The 23,558-nt window shown below is 42.4% G+C and overlaps 1 protein-coding gene across 1 annotated transcript in view; it reads left to right on the forward strand.

Annotated features, from left to right (window-relative positions):
* The window catches only part of AACS (acetoacetyl-CoA synthetase), a 59,131-nt gene that overhangs the window by 2,532 nt on the left and 33,041 nt on the right, over positions 1-23,558 (forward strand). The window contains exons 2-6 of the mRNA XM_067539741.1: positions 2,028-2,131; positions 4,558-4,678; positions 8,523-8,636; positions 16,919-17,016; positions 22,854-22,968. Coding sequence (XP_067395842.1) covers positions 2,028-2,131; positions 4,558-4,678; positions 8,523-8,636; positions 16,919-17,016; positions 22,854-22,968 — 552 coding nt within the window. The remainder of the gene's footprint in view (positions 1-2,027; positions 2,132-4,557; positions 4,679-8,522; positions 8,637-16,918; positions 17,017-22,853; positions 22,969-23,558) is intronic.

A 23,558-nucleotide genomic window follows, 5' to 3' on the forward strand; every position in this document is an offset into this window, starting at 1 on the left:
ATCCACACAATATATCTACTACCTGTATATACTGCCCGCAGCTGTGTGCTGATTGGATTGCAAGTGGCCCATGGGCCGTGTGTTGAGAACCACTGGTCTAGAGGGTGGCCCAGGCTGTGAACAGTCTCTGGTGCCCTGCCAGTGCCTAATACGTGAAGAGGCTTCAAAATGCTGCATCTAGTTCTCTTAGGAACATGCTGATATAAATATGTGGGTTTCCTGTCAGGCTGGCACTGGGTATCAGCCCTTGCAGTATGAATATTAGTGGCTGTTGTGGACTTATTACTTCCAGAGGCATGAATATTCAGGTGTAGGTTTTGCCTGGTAAAGGCCTTTAAAGACAGTAGAATTTGCCTCTGGATAATCACCCATAACTCCCATTGGTTTAAAATAGACCTGGGATCCCAAAACAGATCAATGAGTCTCTCTGGAGAATTCAATTAATTGTTTACATAATGTTGAATGCACATGGTATTACATAGTAGCATGTCAGGTCCCTACCTTGTAGGCATTACAGTCTACAGGTTCAGTGAGGACAAACAAAATAGGGAGTGGCCATCTCTAAGAGTTTGAATTATTCACAGAGAGCATATGGGTCTGTAATAATTTCTTGAAGGATGTTTGTCTCATTAACTGGAAGGTTATCTTAGGCATATGGGTTGATGTGGGAACAAATATGATAGTGAGGAGAGCATCTTAGATGGAATGCAAAAAGCAGAAGGGTATGTAGGAGGTGGTAATTAGGTCATATGTAGGCGTGATTAGGGTAAAACATGTAAGTAAAGGTGGAGTGCTTTGGTGTGCTTAGAAGGTGTAGGGGGGAAGAAGAGGTTTGAATTAGATATGGTGGAAGATTGGGAGCCAATGTAGATTTTTCAAGTAGTGGGAAGACCTACTGGAAACATCTGGAAAGAGGCTATGTTAGCAGTGACTGCATATCTTGGATCGACTAGAGGAATGAGACCTGAGAATAGGGTAGGCCAGAGATGTATAGACTGCAGTGATTTAAGATGAATGTCTTGAGTACTGTTGTGGAAAAGAGACTCATTTTTGAATAGAGATCTTTTAAAAAAAAATGGTGGCAGGATTTGGCAATGGCTTGGGTATGAGGAAAGAACAGCAGAGAAGAGTCAAAGATGATCTTCACATGCATCTATCAGTCAAAGCCCTCAATCAGAAAAATTGACAGATATTTCCCAGCTGAAGGCATCAAAACAAGAACTAAGTGGTTATATGGTTTCCTGCTCTGTCAACCGGTGACATTGTGGTGGTGACTGCTTATACTTCGGGATCTTGCAAAGAAAAGGCGCATTGAGATATACAGAATAAAAATTATAAGTATTATCAAGTGCTTTATGAAGGGGGGCGACTATTTTTCACCTATAAATAGGGAAACGGACATAAAGAGGTTGAGGTCCAAGTTTTCAAAAGTGATTAGTGAATGGGCATGCCTCAAATGTTGGGTGCCCAGATTGAAACAACTGGGACCTGACTTTCAGGGGTGCTGAGCATTCAACTCCATTTGAAGCCATTTAAGGACTGAACGCTCCCTGATGATGACCTTTGTGGTAGGGAATGGAAACAGTTTATTAACAAACAGACTGTTTTGTTCTTTGTCAGGGCCTGTTGATGTATGGTTCTCTGGTGGCTTGATAAAGGAGGGTATATGAATCAGTTCTAAATAAACAAGTACACATTTTTCAATACATTAGGTAATAACTTGTAAAGCACTCAGGTGAGCTGAAACCATCTGTTACTAAGTTTCCAGTGGGTCAGTCACTTCTGCTTAAAGTCAGCATATTGGTGATAACCCTAATAGAGAAATGACTGTTTATCTTTTGGATGCAGCAGATTGTCCCTTGTTAGCCTTACTAATGTGGATCCATCATCAATCTTCCCCTTCCATTTATTCCACTTCGTCCACTGACTTTCTAAGCTGGTTGATAAGCTCAGAAGTTTTGTGTTTAAAAAATACTCTTGTTTTTTGTAATTGTACATAAATATGCTAATATACATTTTACTTTTAGTCAGCTACAATGAGTTGTACCAGTGGTCTGTGGAGTACTACTCAGATTTCTGGGAAGAATTTTGGAAGTTCAGTGGGATTGTGTTCTCTCGTCTGTATGATGAGGTGAGTCAGTGTTTACTTAATTTTGGTGATATTTAACTTGCATTTAATAACCATCATAGTCTTTGATTGTAAAATTGGAGTGGGTAGAAGGGATGGGGAAAGGAGGTGGGAAAATCAATTTTATGAACCTACTTTTACTACCTTATAGATTGATTCTTAAGAATCATTCCCTACAACTAATTTCATCTAAAGTAACAGGAAAATAATTTAGTTAATTTCGTTAGTGGGACAAAGGCATACAAGACTTAATTCAACTTGAAGCAACTCTTTGGTTATCCCTCTCAGTGACAATGGAATACAAATATGTGTTCAGACAGCTGTTTAAATCTAGGTTTGTGTCCTAGTGAATGGAGTGTTGGACTATTCCTAGTGCCAGGTGGCTAGATACTATGGTGCAGGTTGCGTTAGTTACTTAAGAAACTTATATCCTGGCAGTTACTGAGCTGTCAGAGGCTGTACCTGATGCATTGTTCAGTATGTAGAAGCATAGAGGGATCGATATTGCCTGTGGGCCAGATTATACCATTAAAGCACCTGTCCACGTTGGGGGCAGTCTGGACTCTTGCTGCTTCTCAAGGGGGGAGCGTGCCTCTGGAAACACAGCTGATCCCTATCCCATTCTAAATTTGTACAGTACAATCCATTAAGTGCAAATGAAACATCTGATTGTTTCTGCAAATTAGTCAGTTGATTGTCTAAATGCTAGCATATTCTCTTGCAGTTAGTTACAAGCACAAAAAATGGGGGCATCGGTGAGGCCTCTTGCAAACCCATGGCCCTAAATATGTAGTCGGACAATGTGTGAGCTTTGCTGTTTTCAAAAGACTTGGATGGTGAGTTCAGAGTGGCCTCTGGGTAACACGCGCATGCTGCACTTACAATCATAAAAACTCTCCTCTTTGAAAGAAGCACTGTAGCGGAAATCTTATCAAGTTTTTATAGAAGGCAGCTTTGTACTTGACCAGAAGAGTTCTCTTATTACAGTACCTACATCGTCCATGTGATAAGATCTGAGGGCATGAATTGAAGCTTTAAAAAAAGAGAGCCTTGTACGGTCATAAGAGACCATTTTAACTTGGAAAAATAACTAATATGTATCCTACATGGCAGCTTAAATCAAAACACTGGAATCATTCAGGAAGCTTGAAGTAAGATTAAGTAGCTTTTTTCCTATCCCAAATGTTACAAGAAGTCACACTTTAGGAGCATCTGTAACATAACTTGGGAAAAATTGTGAGATGGGAGCCTTAAACCTTCTTGGAACTGCTAATTAGCTCAAGATGTGGCAGGGGTAAAGTGTTTCTGTTGCACTTTCTTTTGGTAACTCCTTTCTATTACATTTTTCAATCTGTTGTGTGTGTGGGGGGGGGGTGGTGTCTCAGCTCCCTTGATGGATGATCTTTGTGTGGAGCTGCTTAATGAATAGGTGGTAACTCCCTTTCCGGAGCTATGTGCAAATACTAGATAGGGCCCTATTGTGCCTAAGTAAATTACTGCTCTCTCCTTGTCTCCACTACTAATGTGCATAGTGCAGAATCTTTGCAAACTTATTTTAACAGTCCCCCACACCCATGCATTTTGGGGGAGGTTAAGGCCTGGTCCACACACTAAATTGCATCAGTTTAGCTAAATTATTTACACATAGCCCAGTTTAAAATATCCTGCAGCTTCTGGTTTTTCTTTTAGGTAAGTCCTAAATTGAACTTCTTAACCGCATTTTTTAGGGACAAATGCGAGTAAACGAAAGCTTGACCTTTTGTCAAACAGTCTGAGAGCTACAGATGATATCTAGCGCTTCCTCTGGATTTCATAATAAGAACGAGGGGTGCGAGGCGTCACGTTGCTTGGCATTCAAGCTTTGCCTGCTTGCAGGTAGGGCAGCACCCTATCATTAGGGCACTAGGCTAGACGGCCTCTGAAGGAAGCACTGCACTTAGTTTGAGATTAGTGGTAAATCTTCACTGAGCTCAGTGGGGAAGGGGAAGCCAGGGCAACCAATGTAAATACAAGTTTTCCTTGCTATGTGTGGTGTGTATTTTTTTGTTTTAAATTGGAAGAGGAGAGCAAAAAGCACACTTTTTCCATGAAGGCTTTAGTTGTGTACTATTCAAGATGAACTAAACCCTGAGTCACTAGGACTGGTTTGTGGGACAAGTACAAGTCCATCTCTCCACCCTGAGCTCAGGACTGAGTTCTGATTTTGCCTCGGACACTGATTCCACCTGTGGCACGGGCAGGTCACTAAACTTTCTGTGCTCATTGCTGTAGGACCTAGCTTGTCTACCACTCTGTAAACTGGGAATACTGGTACTTGGCTGCTGCAGAGCATTAGAGTGACTGGGCTAGCTAATGTCTGTAAAGTCCTCTGAAGATGAAGAGCTGTAGGTTTTCCTGTTTTCAAAGCATGTCTGATATTGTTCCTGCAGGTAGTTGACCCATCAAAGGGAATTGCGGATGTTCCAGAGTGGTTTAAAGGCAGTCGGCTCAACTATGCAGAAAACCTTCTGAAGCATAAGGAAAATGACAAAATTGCTCTTTATGCGGCAAGTAAGTATTTAGTTGCGAGTCCCATTAGCAGGTAGCCCTGAGTTCTTCACTTGTGATATAGTGAATGGGCTGTGCCGCAGCACCTTTGATACACCTTGGGATAAACTGGGTTGTGAATGAAGGCAGAGGGGGGAGAGCAAATCAGCCAGCTCTGAAGTATCTGTCCAGGTCTCCTACCTCAGAGGACAGTGAGAAGATGGTCTGGTGGCAGGCAGCCAATTCTGGAAAATTCCCTAAGGATTAATCAAGCTTTGCTGAACCAGGAATTTGGTGGGGTTGTGCTGTGTCTTGTTTAGCACCATCACAACTTGAATGTGTTGGAAAATAATATAGTCCACATTCATCATCAACCCTTTCATTTAATAGTCTGCCTTCCAACATCATTGGGATTTCCATTATAAACACTTGCTTTGAATTGGGGTTCTTCTGATACTGTCACCGCTAATCTGTTACTTTAGATATGGTCAGAGATTTGGGGGGTTTAAAATTCTTTTTTGGTATTACAGGAAGAAACGGTTACATGGGGGGAAACTCCAAACTTCACTGTGCAGTCATGTCAAAGTTCAGTTCTGATAAACCTTCCCCATTGTAATAGGGTACATCTCAGGAAAATCAAGGTTTTAACGGATAACAGATGAAATCCTCTATTAATGGATGTCTGGGGATGTTGCCCTGTTCATACAGTTGAGATTTAGTTGTGCTTTTTAAAAAATGCTCTACCAACACTTGCTGCTTTAAGTCTTCAAGCCATTAATATAAATGGAAGAGAATTCTATGAAATGAGCTGAAATCTGAACACTCTTTGCATTGGCCTCTAAAGAGGCATATCCAGAAAAGAGAGAAATTATGGCACTTACATACATGATCTTCATTGCACGTTATAAGGTGTGTGTGTGGGGGGGGGGGGGTGTCCCTCCTGTCTAGTTTGCAGCCTTTTTTAAAATATTGTATTGCAGCTGCCCTCTCCACCCAGAAGTGCAGCAGTAGGACTGCTACTGCAAACACACTGGTTGTGATAACTGCTGGGCTACCATTTATGTTTTAACCTCATAATTTTAACCCTTAAGAAGCTGAATAAATATAAATTATGCTATGTAAGTGCTTAAATATATATAGATGCACTATATCTCCTGCAAAAAGATGCATCAAATTTAGTGTAAAGGCCATATTTGGTTGCATAACAGGAGTTTTAATAGTTTTACTATCCAATGGGAGTCCATCTTTCTTTAGGAGTATAACTAAAAAGTACAAATGCAAAACAAGATTAAAATTGATGATTTAAATCAAAGCAACTTAAAGCACTGATCTGAATCCTGATTTCAATCACTCAATCCTGCTCACCTGTAACAAGATTAAGGTTTAGCTTTAAATTTGTCATGGAACGTGTTTTGTTTTTCCATATTCATAAATGGTCAGATTTTAAAGATGCATAAAGAACAACCTGCACAGTGCAGTTCACTTACTTGTTTCCTGTCAAAGCGGTCACAGGGGGGACCCCTCAGCCCCTCACATACATATATGGATTTTTTGTTGCTTTTTTTTATTTTTGTCTCCTCGCCTAAGGATTTTTCTGTTACACACCTGGGAAGGAGAGAATCTAACTTTAAAGTGTGAGGTGGCTCCTTATTGAGTTGTATTCTGAGCTCTTCATGTAGTTTTAGCCAGGCCTAATCCTTCTAGTGAGGGACTGGTCCAGACAAATGACCCTTTTAATAGCTTATTAACCAAAGCCATACGACTTGCAGCCCGATCACTCCAACTAGAGAAAATAGGATATAAAATTATAGGTTTGCTATTGGAATTGTGAAGAGCCTGGGTGGGATTCTTGTTCTCTTGAATATAAATAGAGAACAGTTCAGTTAAGATACGTAGCTGATCCGAATAAAGAAAAACACTGGAGAGCCATCTGCAGTAGGTTACACTAATGAAGAAGTATTAACAGATGCTCTTTTGTTTCTTGGATTAATCAAAACTAAACTCTCTGAATATCTTTATAAAATCTATACCAAGTTGAGTGGCAAAATCTCTAACTGGATTCAGCTGCAACAAGAAGTGATCTCGTGAAGTGTCAGAAATGAGGCTTATGTAGCTTAAACCTTGAAAGATCAACTCATTACTTAAAAAAAATCTAAACATTAGAAATTTTTCTATGTATTTAAAAGAGAAAATCAGTGCAGTTAGCTGTTTTTTTTAAACAAGCCTTCTGCAATGGCTGCAAGGCAAACGCTATTCAGTGAAAGTGGGTAAATGAAACTGACTTAATTGATTTTCATTGTCTCGAGATGTTAAAAGTAAAATAGTTTCTAAAATTCATTCAGTTCTAATAATTTAAGGAATTATTAGCTAACTGTTTTAGTGAATTAGTTGTCTTAATATATGATTGTTGTCCCTTTTATGTAGAGACAAGCTTTGTCATTCTGTGAGGTGTACCAGAGACTCGTCACTTAATTTTGCTTAACTGGGTGAGACAACATGAGCAGGAGGTTCCTGGTTGAAAGGCTATTTTCTAATACATGGTTCTAAATCTGCACTATTATTGATTCAGCATGAGCAAGTACTGAATGAGTGCGTAAGTGCAGTGATTATCAGCTCTCCTTCTGCAGAGAGTACTGAGTTACATGTGAATCTTTATTCCAGGCCCTTTTCTGCATTTAATCTTCTTAAGTAGTCTTCAGTCAGTATATTTGTGAACTCCTCAATGCTATATCAGAATGGAGCTTAGGGAATCTGTCTGTCTGGTTCCGGTAGTCAGGGGTGAAGACTTTGTAGAAGGATTGTGGGTTTCCAAGAATGATGGAAGATTAAATGCAACTTTTATAAACCTCTGTATCCTTCCATGCAGACCTTTAACTTGGATTGCATCTTGACTCTTGTAACATTTCACACAATTGGTTATGAATGTTTGAGGCTTACTGCCTGCTCCAGAGCAAATATTATATCCTGCTAAAGGACATTGCACTGACCATAGCCAGTCTGCTAGAATGGGGAGTGATGAGGAATCTTATGGCATGCAGTGCAATTTACTTGCCACATTCCTGGACTTGGGTAGGTGTGAGGAATTCTGGACCTTGGAGACAGGGCAGCCCATTAGTCAGTGGGAAACAGACTGGGGAGCCAAGATAAGACAAAGTTACATTTCATGACTCTTAGACAGTCACTTATTTTATTTAGCCAATTTATTAAGGGCTTGTGTAACATCTAGTGTTGAGTACAAAAATTAAAACTCCTGACAGTCTCTCCTGAGATGAATCTGGCCCAGATGAGTATATTTGCAGTGGAGACATGCCAATAAGAAAATTCTGCAGTACCTTGGTGATCCTACAACGTTAAGAATCCCAAAGTAGACCCTAATTGAGGCACAAGTAACAGGCTCATACATTTCTTTAATCACCAGTGGCCGGCAAATGTCAATCAAATCTAACTTTAATGAACACCTGTTACTTTGTTTTTTAGCTCTGATTAGAAAACTGGGCAGCAGTCCTTTTTTTCTAATTTAGAAAGGCATAGGGGAAAGCAATCCACGCTTTAAATTTTAAACAAATGCTCTCTGATTATAGCCTATCTACAAACAGCAACTTACATTTTTAGGAACAGATATACAGTCCTGCCCTGCAGGGAGCGAATCCTATCCATTAACATAGAGGTTTTATTATATAGACAGACTTTGCACATGACAAGGGTATTATTAAAGGGCATTGTTAACAATTGTCTGAAAGCTTCTCCCTCAAAATAGCATGCTCTTCTCTTTCTTTCCCCCAGGATGAATCCTTTGCAGTGGACTCTGGTTCTTAGTTTGTAGTGGACCATTTCTAATTGATTTCTATTGTAAACCTTGTTTCTTCAGAGGAAGGCAAAGAAGAAATCTTGAAAGTCACTTTTGAAGAGCTAAGACAAGATGTTGCTTTGTATGCTTCAGCCATGAGGAAAATGGGAGTGAAAGTAGGAGACAGAGTGGTTGGTGAGTAAACTTTTGGGTGGGGCTGGAGGGGAAATATCCCTGAAGCAAACGAAGTGAGTTGTTGGGGCTACAGAAACACAAATATAGGAGAAGCACACCAAAGAAAAGACCCTTGTGCTCGTGCATTTTATATGGTTATGAAATATTTCTGGAGGGATAGAAGCTGGACTAGCCTCAAGTTTTCCATCTCTGGAGGAAAAAGTAAACGATTTATTCATAACTTTTCAATGAGGTCTGTTTCACAACTTAATAAGCCCTCTGTGGAAGTTAAAAGTGAGCAGGATGTACACAGCCAACTGGTGATCCTGTTAGTAATGTATAATATCTCTGCAGCAATCTGAGCACTATAATACTTTCATTGAACTCCACTATCATATGTCTTTATTTCATACCTTTGTCTCATGAAGAAGAAACTATATTGGTTAAATTCAAATGAAGTGTAAGCAAGTGTTATGCAAGCTTCTCCTGCACAGTTCTGTCAACGCACCCCATTGCTGATTTCTGCATTCAGCTATCTGCTCTGTATAGTATGTGTCTGAAATATAGCAGCATAACGGTTGAAAACCATGCAGTTACTCTAGATTTACAGCAGAGCTAAAGAGATCAGAACTTGCCCCTTGGTGTTTGTTAGTTGCAATTTCTGTTGGAAACGCTGCTGGAGATAACTATGGATAGGGAGAGGTTTTTCTAGAGAATCCCTAAGTAGTATGCTATATGGAAGAATTCATTTAGCATAACTTACTGTAAGTATTAAAATGTACCTAATTACTAGAACTTACCTGATGTTTCTTTGAAAAACTTCTGTATAGTAAAGATTGGAACAAACATTGTTTCCCAGTAACATTAGACCTTTGTGTAGGACCAATTGCAATGAATTAACTATGGTAAAAGGCCCATCTGTATGGAGATCATCCACAGCAGAACCCTTTCATGGGTGGCGGGGGTGGGAAGCAAGCCATTTTACAAAGGGCTACCTAGATACAAAGTTGAACTGGGGCCTAGTTCCTTAAACACATACATCACAAAGTATTCTCATCCAGTACTTGTGCATAGGTAAATGAAGGGGCATCTGGAGGTAGCTCTTGCTTTTTTTGTTGAAACACTGGAGATGAAACCAGAAGCTCAGGTGATCTGGAAAGAAACCTCTCTGGCTAATTCAGAACCACCCCACTGTCTTGCTTCTGACCATCATTCACCCTCTCTGATCTTTTTCCTTCAATTTGTTTAGGGCACTGTCCTAGGCATTTTAGAAATAATGCTGCATCATGTCAGTAAAAGCACTGGCTTTTACTGACATGATGATTGCATGACAGACAGCAATATACTTCAGCTGTGAAAGATTAAAAATTTGCTAAAAATATGATGAACCAACTCTCCAAAGGTGACAATGATCCATTTGGCAGGTAAGGGCTTGAGATCAAACCCTTTTTGTGGGGAAAAGGGGGGTTGCAATTGGCAGCCTGGAAGATGAAGGAAAGGCAGGGACCAGCAATCCACCCCTGCTCCGTGCCCCAGGAAAGATCAGTGAAATAGTAGCCTGGGGTAGTGCAAGCCCAAGCCTTTTGGCATGGAGAGGCACAGCACGGGGCACCTGGGGGTGCAGAGAGGGTAATGGGGGGTGTGAGGTAAAATGTTTGGAGACCACTGGTCTAAGATAAAAGCTCATACAGATATTTGAGTCTTCAGCCCAGGGTAGACAACCTATTCTATAAAAGTGTGCTGTGAAGCCAAAAAACTTATTTTTTCTGCTTTTTATATTAGAAAAGTAAGTCCTGACGTCTGCCTTTCTCTCTCCACTCGACCCTCAAAGATTTTGGCAGTCTTTGGAGGGCCTGAATTGTGACATCACTGCTGGAGGCTGCAAGGAAGGTGGCAGCTGTCCAAATCCTTAGCAGACAGAGGAGAAGGGGTGTTGAGTATTAGGCTGGGAAAGCTGCTACTCAGACTTCCACACCCACATGTAATATCACAGGCCAGATCCTCCCTAAGATTGCCACCAGTACCTAACTTGTTTTGAACTTAAAAATAGCATGTAGAAAACCTTTTGTTTGGCAAGGGAGCTTTGTACATTTTACGGCAGCAGTAATGGACATGTTTTCCCCCCTCTTTGTGAGCCAGCTTTTCAAATGGGAAGAAATGCTGTTTAGTTGAACGTTGCCTGATCTTTCCAGTCACCCTACTGTGATTTGGAAGCTCTGTCTGTCATTCTGGCCCCAGTAAAACCTCTTGATCTACAGACACAGTAGCAAGGTCTTGGATTGTTAGAATCTTAATTCCATGGAAGCCTAAGTGATAAGGCAAAATGACCAGCCCAGCCAATTGACGTCCCTGATTAATGTTTTACTCTTGTCTAATTGTGCCTTGAACTATAAGCTCTTCATCACAGTTAATGTGTCCTCCTATTTTAAATGTGATGAACACTTGCACCATTACAATAATAAAAAATGGAGGTGGATGAACAAGGCAGCACTGTCAGAGCTTTCTACTTCAGCTTGATATCTTCTCATTGGTCTTCAGCGTCTTATTGCTGTCAGATGTACTTAAAAGCTTAGCAGCAGTGAGGAGGAGACATTTAGCAGCAAGCATTGTTTCAGCAGCTGTGGCAGCATCCACCTTTTCTGTTTGGGGATGGTTTGTGGGTCTACCCAAGTCTTAGAGGGCTGTATGGAAGATGCAGTAACACGTAACATTAAAATAAACAATGAGGGTCCCCACAGCTAATTCAAATTACACCAATCTCGAGGTACCCCCATCTCAGTACTACTTCTAATGTAAAGCTGGAAAAACAACCCCAGCTGTGATTAATATCAGGAATAAAATGAACTGGAGTGATGTTTTTCTTATCTCTGGTTAGATTACTCTTGCTGTGCTCCTGTATCATGTTTTGTTTTATGAGCCAACAAAACCCACAGCCGCATTCAACAAAGTAGCATTGCATTATATTGTTTAAAGCTAGTACTTAAACTAGTAAGGCTAATACAGTTGCTAATATGAATGTGGTTTTAAAGCTAGCTTTCGAAGAGGATTGGCGGGGTTTACTAAGAGTCTTGGGCTGTAGTAATATTAGCCAGGGGACCATCTTAAAATCCAAATAGGAGTATGAAATGTGTTAAGGTTAAAAACTGACACTGGAGCTCTGGCCTTGAATTGTCCTCTTTCTTATACCAGGCATTTAGGAGTAAGGATTTTTCAGCCTTAACTCTGCTGCTTTCCTTGTGTTGTATGGTTTGATGGCTTAAAATAAACCTTTGATATTCAAGCCAAGCCTTTCCTCCCATTTTTCTGAGTGACCAGTGATATTTTGATGCCTCAGTTCCTGGGTGCCCAAAGGCACTTGATTTCTTTTTCAGAGGTGGGCCTCCTGTCATCGTTCCAAATTGGGCACCCAAACTCCCTGGCCACCTCTGAAAACTTTGGCCTACAACTTTTAGCAGGACTGATTTTTAGCATTGTGCTGTCACTACATGTTTAAACTTAAAACCTCAGCAAATACCAGCTCATGTAAATAGTGATTCATGGGAAATGCAGAGTCCTGACAGATCTGTTGCTATAACCAATTTTGAGCATAAACAGCCACTTTTTTTCTCATTTTCAAGTAGCATGTAGTATAAAGGTCTGTGTCCTTTCAGATTGGGTGTCGGAGATTAAATGACTTTCATCTCGCTTCTGCTGAGGGCTTTGTGTAAATCATGACTTAGTAAAGAAAATTGACACTGTTGTGAATGGCAAAGTAGTGAATTTTGTAGCGCTTGCACTGAATCAATTGTACAGGTTAAACTCTCCATTTCAAGGACAGAATGAAATTGACTAGCTGTGGTCACTTTTTGTGTTTTTAAAGACTTTGTAGACATCTTCCTTTAAAAAATAAATTAAAAAAAAAAATTAAAATCCTGGATGGGGGGCATTTTCACTGTTTCCATGCCCTCTTTGACATTGATTTACAATGGGTGCTACTCATGCTGCATTTGTTTTCATGGAAGCTGCATGCTAGTGATGTAAGTTTGTGTGCTCCCTGAGCCAGCAATGAGTTCAGCTCAGTTGCTGGTAGCATTCTGAGCCCCCCTTTTCTGCAGTCCCTGGCCCCCAGTTTCTATCCCTGTGGGTAGAACTCTTACCTCCTTGGTATGGCTCTCCCCACTCTCCTCAGTCTTCAGCAACAGGCAGAGGGAGAATGACAGGGACGGACCATTCTCCTGTTTCCAGCAGCCAGGGGTCGGTTCCTTCCAGCCCGCTGACTTCAGCTGTGTGGCAGGAGGAGAATGATAAGATAAACTTAGAAATATTCCCAAGCAAGAACTGAACCTCCAATCCTGTTTTTAACATTTAACAATCTAATCCCTGGCACTGCAATGGTCCTGAAATCCTGGAAGAGGCAGGAACTCTGGTGAGAGCATGCAGGCTGGCTCACTGATCTTGCATGGGTGTTTCATGCTAGTAGAAGATTAGCATGGTTTTGGTTTAAATAAATATTCCTCATGTCGGGCTGCGTCAGGGTTCTTTAAGTGCTTGCTCATGTCAATTCCATTCTAGATGTGTGCGTGCCTCTGTGCACAGTTACTGGATTTTTTTTTCCCCTTAGCAGTACCCGTAGGGTTGGCTCCGGTGCTCCCTGGAGCTCTGCACACATGTCGTGGTATATGAGGCACTGCCAGACCTCTGCCCCCTCAGTTCCTTCTTTCCACCACGGATGGTTGCTGGAACCTTGCTGCTTCTTGCTACTGCAAGTACTTCAATTCTCTTGTTCCTTATAGTTAGAGATTAGGTTAATATAGTAATTCTTTGTTAAAGTACCATCGTTTAGTTCGTGTTAAGTGTTAGTCCCGTTAGGGACTTGGGCTCAGGAGTGGGATGTCTCGCTATCTGGGCTTTAAGCCCTGCATAGTTTGCAGCAAACCCTTCCTGCTTAGCGGCCCCCACCACAGTTGCTTAAAGTGTTTTGGGGGAACCGCACTGGAAGATTAAGTGCAGGATTTGCAAGGGCTTCTGGCTGAGGACTCCAGAGGAGAGGGAGATCCACCTGAAAGCCCTTCTCATGGAAGCAGTGCTGAAACCGGCCTTGGCGCCGCCATGTTCCGCTTCAGTGCCAAGCACATTGTCAGTGCAGGGTGCCCCACTGGCACCATAAATATCCCCTTCCCCACCGGCACCGCCCTTCTTCTCCACCACAGACGGCATAAGAAGCAGTGCCCGGAGAAGGACCGCTCCTCCGCACCAAAGAAGAATAGAGGTCTGGCGGTGCCGGGCAGTCGAAGCAGGAATTGCCCTTTCGGGCTCCTCCAAGGGAGCCATCTCCAACTCTGGGGAACGGAAGGGAATGTACTGTCGACGCCAAAGGCGCTTCAAGCAGCGAGAGACCTGATGGATCTCATCCTGCCGCCCACTCCGAAGCCTACTCTGGCGCTGGGAAGAGATAAGGCTCCTATTTCGAAGGGGAAGCCTACAATGGGACCCCCCATTGGCTACACTGGTCGCCTGAGCCCTGAGATGTGTCGCCTGGGCACCGGTCTCTGAAGAGAAGGTCTCTGCCATCGAGACGCAGATCCCCAGGATCGTGGTCCCTGTCTCCGGCACCGGGTCAATAGCCTACGGCTGAGCGGCACTGTTCATGGTGGTCTCCAACAAAGGAGCGTGGGCAAGCTCGGTCACTGGCATGGAGGAGCTGGATGCGGCACCGAATCCACTCTTTGGCACAGAGGTCCTTGAGGGAGCGGCTCTGTTCCCGCTCCCTGGCACCAAGGGACTACCCCGTGACAGTCAGGCGTCTAAGTCAGTTGCCGTCAAGTGGCTTGCCCAGAAACAGTCAGCACTGCCTTAGCCCCCCGGCCTCGGGATGCTCCTCCAATTTTCAGCATGAGTCCCCGTGCTACCGTCTTGGGCAGTCCATCACTAGTTCTCAAGGTCCTGCTGCCGACACTCCACACAAACCGTCATGCTGCTGACCACAGTGGGTCTGAGGGGTTGAGGCGCCAGTCACCATTGCTTAGGCACCGTTGCCCAGGCACCGGCAGGAATCACCACAGGATAGTCAGGGGGAGTCCTTGGCTAGTGATTCTTACTCCTCGGAGGAGGATAGACCCGTGCCTTCTCCAGTCACAACTGTGACTCCAGAACCCTGGCCCAGGACCCTCACTGTAGGGCTGGCCCCAAGGAGCAATGGTCTGCACAATGGCCATATTGGAACCCTGGGGGTTTCCTATGTTCCCAGGCCTACATTCCTACTGATTGTCGGAAAAACAGTTGGCGGCACCGGAAGGAGCTCAGGACTCAGGATCAGAGCTGGACTCAGACCCCCTCGAGGGGACCTCCGCCTCTGTGGCCCCACAGGGAAGAGATGGCACTACCCCCATGCCAGTGCAGTCGTCGTCCTCATCTCCGGATAAGGTGACCATGGCAAGCCTGTCTGTCCCAGTTGAAGATTTTTAGAGCCCACCAGGAGCTCCTTAAAAGGGTAGCCTCTAATCTGGGCTTAGAAGCGGAGGAATTTAAGGAAACTGCAGACAACCTGTTTGATGTTGGAGGCAGTGCATCTGTGGGACTTTGCGATATACACCTGGTGGCTTCTCACCTTCCTGGTATCAAGAACGCCACAGCGGGTCCTTCTTACCATGCCACGAATGGTCGTTCCACCAGAAGGTGGTCGACATGCTCGTCCAGAAGTGGGGTTTCCCCAAATACACCTCTTTGCTTCCAAGCTGAACAAGAAGTGCTGTCAGTTCTGCTCCATTCGCGGACTCGTCAAAGGGGCACTGGTCGATGCCTTTTTTTTTTTTTTTCTTCTTCCATAGTCGGGGGCCCTTAGGTATGCCTTTCGACCCATACCACTGATTCACAAAGTCCTGTTTTAAAGATCAAGAGGGACAAAGCGGATGTTATCCTGATAGCGCCTGCCTGGCCACAGCAGCATTGGTTCACAATGATGCTGGAACTGTTGATTTGCCGCAGCCGGCGGGGGGGGGCCCCCCCCCCCTCTCATAAAGAGCATTTTTATAGATAGATGCAAGGGCTCAATTTTTAACCTTGAGATAACTATAATAAACCCATTCTGCATTTGGCCATTGTTGTGTATGTAAGTACTTGGATACCATTTAGGTCCTTAGAACAGATAATTGCCCAAATCTATATATGTGCACCTTAATTTTAAATGTCCATTTGAAACTTGCGCTCTGAATCTCTGGGCTCAATCTTGACCATTTAAGAATTAATCTCAACATCCCAACAGACTTCGATGGGGGCAGGATCAGCCTGTAGAAAATCTACCTCTCCTGATTTTTCATCTTGTCAAAGTATCTGTGATAAAGTGTATAATTTTGTGTATTTAAATCTCAAAATTGTGCTGCAGACTGCTGATAAAGCTGTATTTCAGGTTTGGGAAGCTAATGCATTTTGAATGCCAAGTAAAAAACGTTAAGAAAAGACAGTGGCTGTATTCCATCTTGGAAAGTGTATTGGGGGGGGGGGGGGGCACACACGTACGTACACGCAGGACATATCACTTCAGGGTCTACTGCATCCACCCTGACTCACATGTTGATTAAGATTAGGGGCATGGAGCCAGCAGTGAACTAGATGATCTTGACAGGAGATTAGATTTGTTGCTTCTGCTCATGTATGCAATGTAATGTTGCCTCTGGCCAGGTAACCTAAAAAGCTTTGTACAAAAGCTCTCAAAGGATGGCGGGGAGAGGAGATCTGCACAGGGACTATTTCTCCCTCCTTCCAGCCACCCTGGCATGCATGTGGGGAGAAGGGAGCTGTTCGCTGAATTTTCCTTACAGTGGGATACTTGGCTGACTGGGCATTTCGTAATCCCACCTTCTAAACAAACTTATTTTCCAGTACTTCTAAATGTCTGGTACCCTCTTGGTACTGGGCAGTCTTACATCTTCAGCTCACATATGTCCTGGCCATTAAATTACTCTCCTGTTTTCCCATCCCCTTGCAAATCTGCCCCCTTAGAGATTCTGATCAATAAACAAAATTTGGATCTTTGTGATGCCAGTGTAAATTGGGAGGCCCTTTGTTGATAGCCAGTTTGGAGTAACTTTTGGCAATGAAGTTACATCCAACTTTCCCCAGTGTCTGGGATCAGTCTGGCTCCTGAGAAGGAGGAAATGGTAGCTGGCGGTAGAAAACTTGCAGGTGCAATTACGTTTCTGAGAAGACCTTTTGTTTCTCTCTCACTTGCACATCTGTATAAACTGACCGGTAAAGTCTGGGTTTACTTTTAAGAGCTGCAGATTTTAGGTCTCTTCCATCTTTAACTATTGAAATCCTGTTTGCAGGTTATTTGCCCAATGGTATTCATGCAGTGGAAGCAATGCTGGCTGCTGCGAGTGTTGGTGCTATTTGGAGTTCAACTTCACCTGATTTTGGAATTAATGTAAGTAGTCTCAGTAGTGCCCATTCCTGCAAGGTTATACTCCTGAGTCTGTCTAGTGCAGATGGTGCTAGGTCTGGGATGTGTCTGTTTAGAGGTGCTGACTGGAGATGTGCATGTTCCATTTATTTCTGTTTACTTCTACTGCCATCTTGTGGCAAAAACCCAGGAAACTAAATTTCCTTTCAAACTTGAGAAAGGAAACTGTTTAGGCTGAGACTTTTCAAATAGCTGCGGGATCTGGAAGTCGTATTCCCATGAATTTAAATGAAAAGCAGGTGTCCAAGTCCATGAGGATGTTTTGAAAATCTCTGCCTTAAATTGGTCATTTCCAAAGCAAGCTTGGGTTGGTAGTGTGCGATAGATAGTTGTCGCTATCTAATGCTTAATTCACTCCCAAGAGGACCGAACACAAAAAGCCACATGAGTTATTACTGACTGGCACCCTGTTGACTGAGGCCAAGCGTTGAATAGACCTTGGAAATGATAGTCTTCTTGGTGTGAAGGTGTCCACTCCAGAATGTGGCTGAAGCACATCACTATTGTAAGAATATACTGCAAATGTTGAGTGTTCCTTTCCTGACTCATCTGACAGTTTATGCCCTGAAACATGCAGATCACTAGCCCTTATGCTAGCTAGGATAGTGTTACAACGTCAGAAACTATTCCTATTCATACATCTTAATCCTTTTTCGAATTATATTGAATTATTTGCCTGACATACTCATTGCCACAGGATGGTTTTGCAAGTGTTTGTTATAAAAGAAAAGCCATTATCTACTTCCTTCCAGTAACTTTTCTGGTGTTACTTTTATTTTATAAACCTAGATCCTTCCTAGCAATTAGCTGCAGGATGAGGCCAAGATCCATGAATCCAAATGCCAAAAAAAAGACAGGCCCTTCTACTGGGAGGAAGAAGAAACTCTTTTGTAGATGGTCCTTTCTAGCTCACAGCTGCTCATCTTCCAGAGGGCAGACATTTGAGCATTAGTATTAAGGATTTTGGAGTTAAATAGCAGGACCGTGGTGCTCAAAGTGAATTTCTGCTTTAAATGATCAAGGATGTCAGACACCCCTCCTCTATATCGTGTGTGCGTGTAGGGGAGAGGAAGTTTCTAGCTAAAGATGTGCATGTAGAAATCAGCAAGTGATCTTATTGGCAGTATTGCTCCATGTCATAGCTACAGTCTCTAATTCATCTGAAGTCTGTACTGCATCTCACTGAAGCAGCTGAATACCAGCCTGGTTTTCCAGTAACTTAGAAAGCACTTCTGATTTTTGGCCTTTTGAATTTTGATGCACAGAGCCATGTTGAGTCACTATGGATAAGCTTGTGCTTGCAACTTCCTATCGCTTTGCCGCTACCAATCCTGACAAGCAATATAGAAGCTGGTGCTCTCTTTTGTATATAAAGTTATAGTGTAAGATTCAGTTGGATGGAACCTGTTTGTCTTTGCAGAATGCTGCATGGAAAACCCTAAAATGATCATGACATCACAGTTCTCGCTTGGCAGCTTTGAGCGAGTTGTGACGTTCATTTCTTATCCCCTTTGAGGCATAGACCATATCTTATGTGTTTGGAAAGTCTCTAGTACATCATGAGCAGTACTAGATACAAATCACAATGGTAATGCAGGAATATTGAATTCCTGTTCATTTTTACAAGGAGTTTGAGATTGTAAGTGTTGTGGGGCAGGGACGGTTGCTTAGGTTCATATTGCAGAAATCACAATGGGCCCCATCCTGGTTAAGTCATTTAAGTGTTATCTCCATGTAAATAAATGTTCAGTAATGAGACCGTACAGTTTGCCAAAAGTGTCAAGCTGTTGTGGTGCCCGCTTGGCACAAGAGGGCACCATAATTCCATTTTCTTGCACAAAAGATTGTATTGTTGAAAAAACAGTGATTTTAAAAACAAAACAAAAACAACCTCTACACCTTGTAATGATCAGTATGGTCTACAAATATTTTCACTTGGTCTGAAAATGACAGTACAGAGTGTTTTCTTTGCATTGTGATTTGATCTTTCATCTTGGGGAAGATTGTTCATTTTACTTGTATTACAGCATACAAGTGTGTTTCTCTCTGTGCTGACAGGCTTTATTAAGTTTTTTTGTGAGGTTTTTTTAACCATGCTTAGCCTTGGGATATCTGTACCATCAATATTACTTATGCTCCTTATGTTAGTCAAAGGCTGGGTTGGCTCAAATTCAAAACAGTCTAAGGCCTTGTGATAGAATTGGCGATGTAGCAATATCAGCTTCCACCCAAAGAACAGATATTTCTCCTTCCATGTATTCAGGACTCCATTAACACCTGTATTTTGGGGTGGAACTGTGTGGTTTTGAGTAACTTGTAGCTTTCAACAATATTTCGTATTTAAAGGGGGGGGTGTGTGTGTGTGGTGTTTTTTTTTTTCTATGAAGTTTAAAGGTCATCTTGCGTTTTTATAGGCTCTGCATCTCATGAATCTTATGATTTCTGCAAACCTGAAGGAAACCTCAGTTCTTTTTGCCTCTGGCAACAGAACTAAGGGGTTCCCTCCTGTGCAGAGCCCTTCCTCCTACTTTCAAAACCCTCTGTGAGCCTCCTGTACTTGGAGGTTTAGCCACAGGAGAAGGGGACAGTACGGCCTGTGCATAAACAGGTGGACATAAAGCATAAATTCAGATTTCACACTGAGAAGTGTGTGGACAGAGCCCTGCAGGGAGCTCCATTTGAAGTCAGTGGGGTCCCTTGCGGGAACTGGAGGCCACCTGGACACTTCCGAGTGCAAGATCTGAGGCTAGGAGAATACAAGCAAATCCTAATGCATCTTGGCATTCTTGAGATATGAGCCCTGCTGAGCCATTTGGTTGCCATCAAGTCCCAGTATTGCCAGTTAGGCAAGTTCTGTCTTATTTGTAGTCTCCTTGCAGAGGAGGGCTTGAGGTGATCTGATCTGATCCTGTCACTGCTAATGAATCTAATCTGGTGGGTTAGCAGGGTCCAGATAAGATCCCCTAAATTGTAATTGTCTCAGTCTTGGATTTCCTCTTCCTTTCCCTCAACACACAGGACATTCCTGGTACTGTTTTCGTTTTGAAACTTTTTAAAGCATCTTGTTTAGATGCTGTATTCAGCATGGGAGCACAGTGGTCGTGTGTGTTAGTTAGTTAGTAGTACACCTGTGCAATTCCTGGAAAACACTGCAAAGAAATGGATAAGATGGCAAACTGATTTGAGACCATTGCAGATTTGGCTGTGTGTTCTCTTTGGTGAATGACTTTAAGGTTGTAATTAAATCAGCACCTCTGAGTCTGGGTCGTCTTGACAGCTAATGTCTTAAGATGGTTTCCTGAAGATCTGTTCTGTCATTGGAGTCTCCACTAACTCAATACATTGAAGCCTGAATGTATCGAGTTTCACCTTTTCTCTTCCCCTTCTTCCTTCTATGTCCCTGAGAAACACACCTTGGTGCTTCTCTGTAATTAGAGAGCTGATGAGTGACAGTTACTAGGACAGAAAATGCCAAGAGAGGCTCTTGTGGAGTCAGAATAGAGTAGAATTGAAAGGAGACGTGGAAGTGCTTTTTGCCCAAAGTGCAATACGAATGTCTGCAAAACCCAGGAGCATTATCTGACTCTAACTAGGAGGAAACTCTCTCCCTGTTGTGGAGAGTTGGCCTGAGGACCTCTGCCCCATGTAAACCCTGTGGTGAGGCTGTTTTGGAAGGGATACATGGGAGAGATTACCCAGGCCAGGGTCTCTGCACTAGTTCCTGATTAGGCCATCATGGAGAAGGTACTGAGAGGGAAGAGCTACAAGGTCATAGAATCATAGATGATTAGGATTGGAAGGGGCCTCAGGAAGTCCTCTAGTCCAACCCCTGCTCAAAGCAGGACCAACCCCAATGCCTCATAATCTCACTCTCATCAGTCCTACACTACAGTAACTCCCTGGACTCTCCTGCTCACACTGGCCTGAGAGCAGAATTAGGCCAAGTTTATCGTCAACTGTGTAGATTCAGTGGCTCAAAATCATTCTTTTGGCCTAGAAGTCGATGAATCTGCATGGGGCAGTTGCTGGTGCTGTGCTGCAAAAGGATGGAGTAGCTGGCATGCACAGACTCTAATCATGCAGCTGTGCCTGCAGGTTTAGTGGGTAAAGTCTCTTTCCCAAGCCCTCACAGAGCATCTCTCACAAAGCTTAATTACTCTGGCTTTGTGCGGGAGGGGAGGAGCAGACATCCAGTTCACTATAGTGGTGCAGTTTAGTTTCTGCTTCAGTTGATTTGGTCCCAAAGGCTGGCTCTCTCTAGGAGACTTGTAAACTGCTTATTATTTATTTAGTAAAATCTCTTAGTTGCTGATACCACACTTACTGTGTGTATAAAAGGAATAATAGATTCTTCCTGGGCAAATGATTTAAGGAAATTGCTTGATGTACAGTTTATAAGAAGCCCACAGGAATTGCTAGAAAACTAGCTGTTGCATCTCATTTGGGCTAGGCAGGAGGCAGAAGGGACTGGAGGGGGTTGAGAGAGAAGAAACGTCCTAGTGAGCAGAGCTGAGGTGAAGTTTTTCTTTCAAATAGTTCATTTGCTGAAAAATGAAGTTTCAGGGTGACTGAAACTATTTGCAAACTTGGGTCTAATCTGGTAAATAGCTTCCTTTTTTTTTTTTTAAATTGTCTGGAAAGAAAAATTAGAAAGTCAAAACAGTTCAAAATGCTTAGTTGTAGAACATTTCATTTTGAAATTTAGTTTGATCTGCCTAATTTTTTTTTTTTTTTTTTTAAATGGTAAAAGCCTGAAAACAAAAGGCAAAATGGTGAGAGGGGGAGAAAAGAACCTACATTTTGGGTTGAACAAAATATTTTATTTGACCCAAAATGAATCTTCAGTATTTTGGGAGATTCTTCTGTTGTGGTCAATGTTATGATGCTGAGCAGCTTTTTACAGTGCTTAATCCTTCAACTAACACAGCTAGAGAGAGGAAGATATTGTCTGCTGACATGTTTTATTAATAGGAGTTGGTCCTTGCTGTTGATTACAAAAAATCCATTTCAGGAATGTTTTAGCATGTGGTATAAAGTTCACAGCTGTGATGATAGTCACAATTCATTGCTGAAAACAGACTCCAGTTTACAGGAGAGTAACATCTCAATGTTTAGTAGTTGTGGCCAGGAGAGATGCTCAAAGAACTGCTTTAACTTTTTTGTAATGCCTAATTATGTTAATACAGTTAGTATTTCCTTTACTAATCTTCATTAGCAGAATAAATAGTTTCAAATTGATGTGATGTTCCAGTCTTTATGTTGGATGCATCTTAAACTGAGACATTTTGACTTTTTTTTTTTTTTTTTTCTCTCCCTACACAAACAAATCCATTATTCTGCTGCAGTGGCTTGAGACATTACCTTTGTAATTCTGGCCAGCGTTTTGTTGCTTTATGATGCAGATAGGTGCCTCCCTTATAGGCAATGGGCATTAGGTACCTAACTCACTTAAGCATTTGCACCTAGCTCCATCATTAGGCACCTAAATATTTTATAAATCTGGCCCTATAACTAATAATGTTTCTATGATATTCTGAATAATCAGTCTAGGCCACTGTCGTACTTCTTGGGACAGGTGTTAGGATTATGAAATGGATTGCCTCTCACACCCGTTGTTCCTTAAAATGTTGGGGGTGGATGAAGAAAAGCGAAGCAATTGGTCTCTTAATATTATCTCTGTACACTATCATACCTGTTCTCTTGACCTTTTGTGTCATGGCTTGGATTCAGCAATCAGTGGCTTTTTCCCCTTTGCAGTGATATTCGTGGTTGTATTGCTTGTCCTTTCTCTTTTCTCACAGGGCGTACTGGACAGATTTTCCCAAATTCAGCCAAAATTGATCTTCTCTGTTGAAGCTGTCATATACAATGGCAAAGAACATAACCACATGGAAAAACTGCAGAATGTAGTAAAAGGTATTTCACTTCATACCGTATTATCTCATGCAGAGTTTGTGATAAACTTCAAAGCTGTTTATAAGTGATGAGGAAATCATATCTTATTTAGGCAAAATTATTTAGCTGTTGGAGTTTTTTTAATTAAAAACAACAACTAAGAATCCTTATTTTCCCCTTGATGTGAATAATTCACATGGAGGGATTCCAGCAGGGTTAGAGGGAAGGAAGGAGCATACTGATGAACTGATTTCTTCTCCCATCGCTTCTTAATTATATGGGATTAGGCCTTTCTCCACTCGAAGCAGAGAGTACATGGAGCATTTATATACTTATGAGGGAAAATGCCATGTGTGCTTATGCCGAGCAGATGGAGGCAGAGTTTGCTAGTGGATAGATCACTAGACTCCGAAGACCTGGTTCTGTTCTCATCTCTGCTACAAGCCTGCTCGTTGACCTTGGGCAAGTCACTTCACCTCTCTGTGCCTCAGGTTCTCCATCTGTAAAATGAGGATAATGATACTGGCCTTTTTAAAAAGTGTTTGAGATCTACTTATGAATAATGGTCTATAAGAGCTGGGTGTTGCTGTGTATGTTCACTTGGCCAAACT

This window comes from Emydura macquarii, unplaced genomic scaffold (assembly GCF_026122565.2).
Source record: "Emydura macquarii macquarii isolate MOO-44397 ecotype Brisbane River unplaced genomic scaffold, CSIRO-AGI_Emac_v2 contig_554, whole genome shotgun sequence".
Taxonomy (NCBI): domain Eukaryota; kingdom Metazoa; phylum Chordata; order Testudines; family Chelidae; genus Emydura; species Emydura macquarii.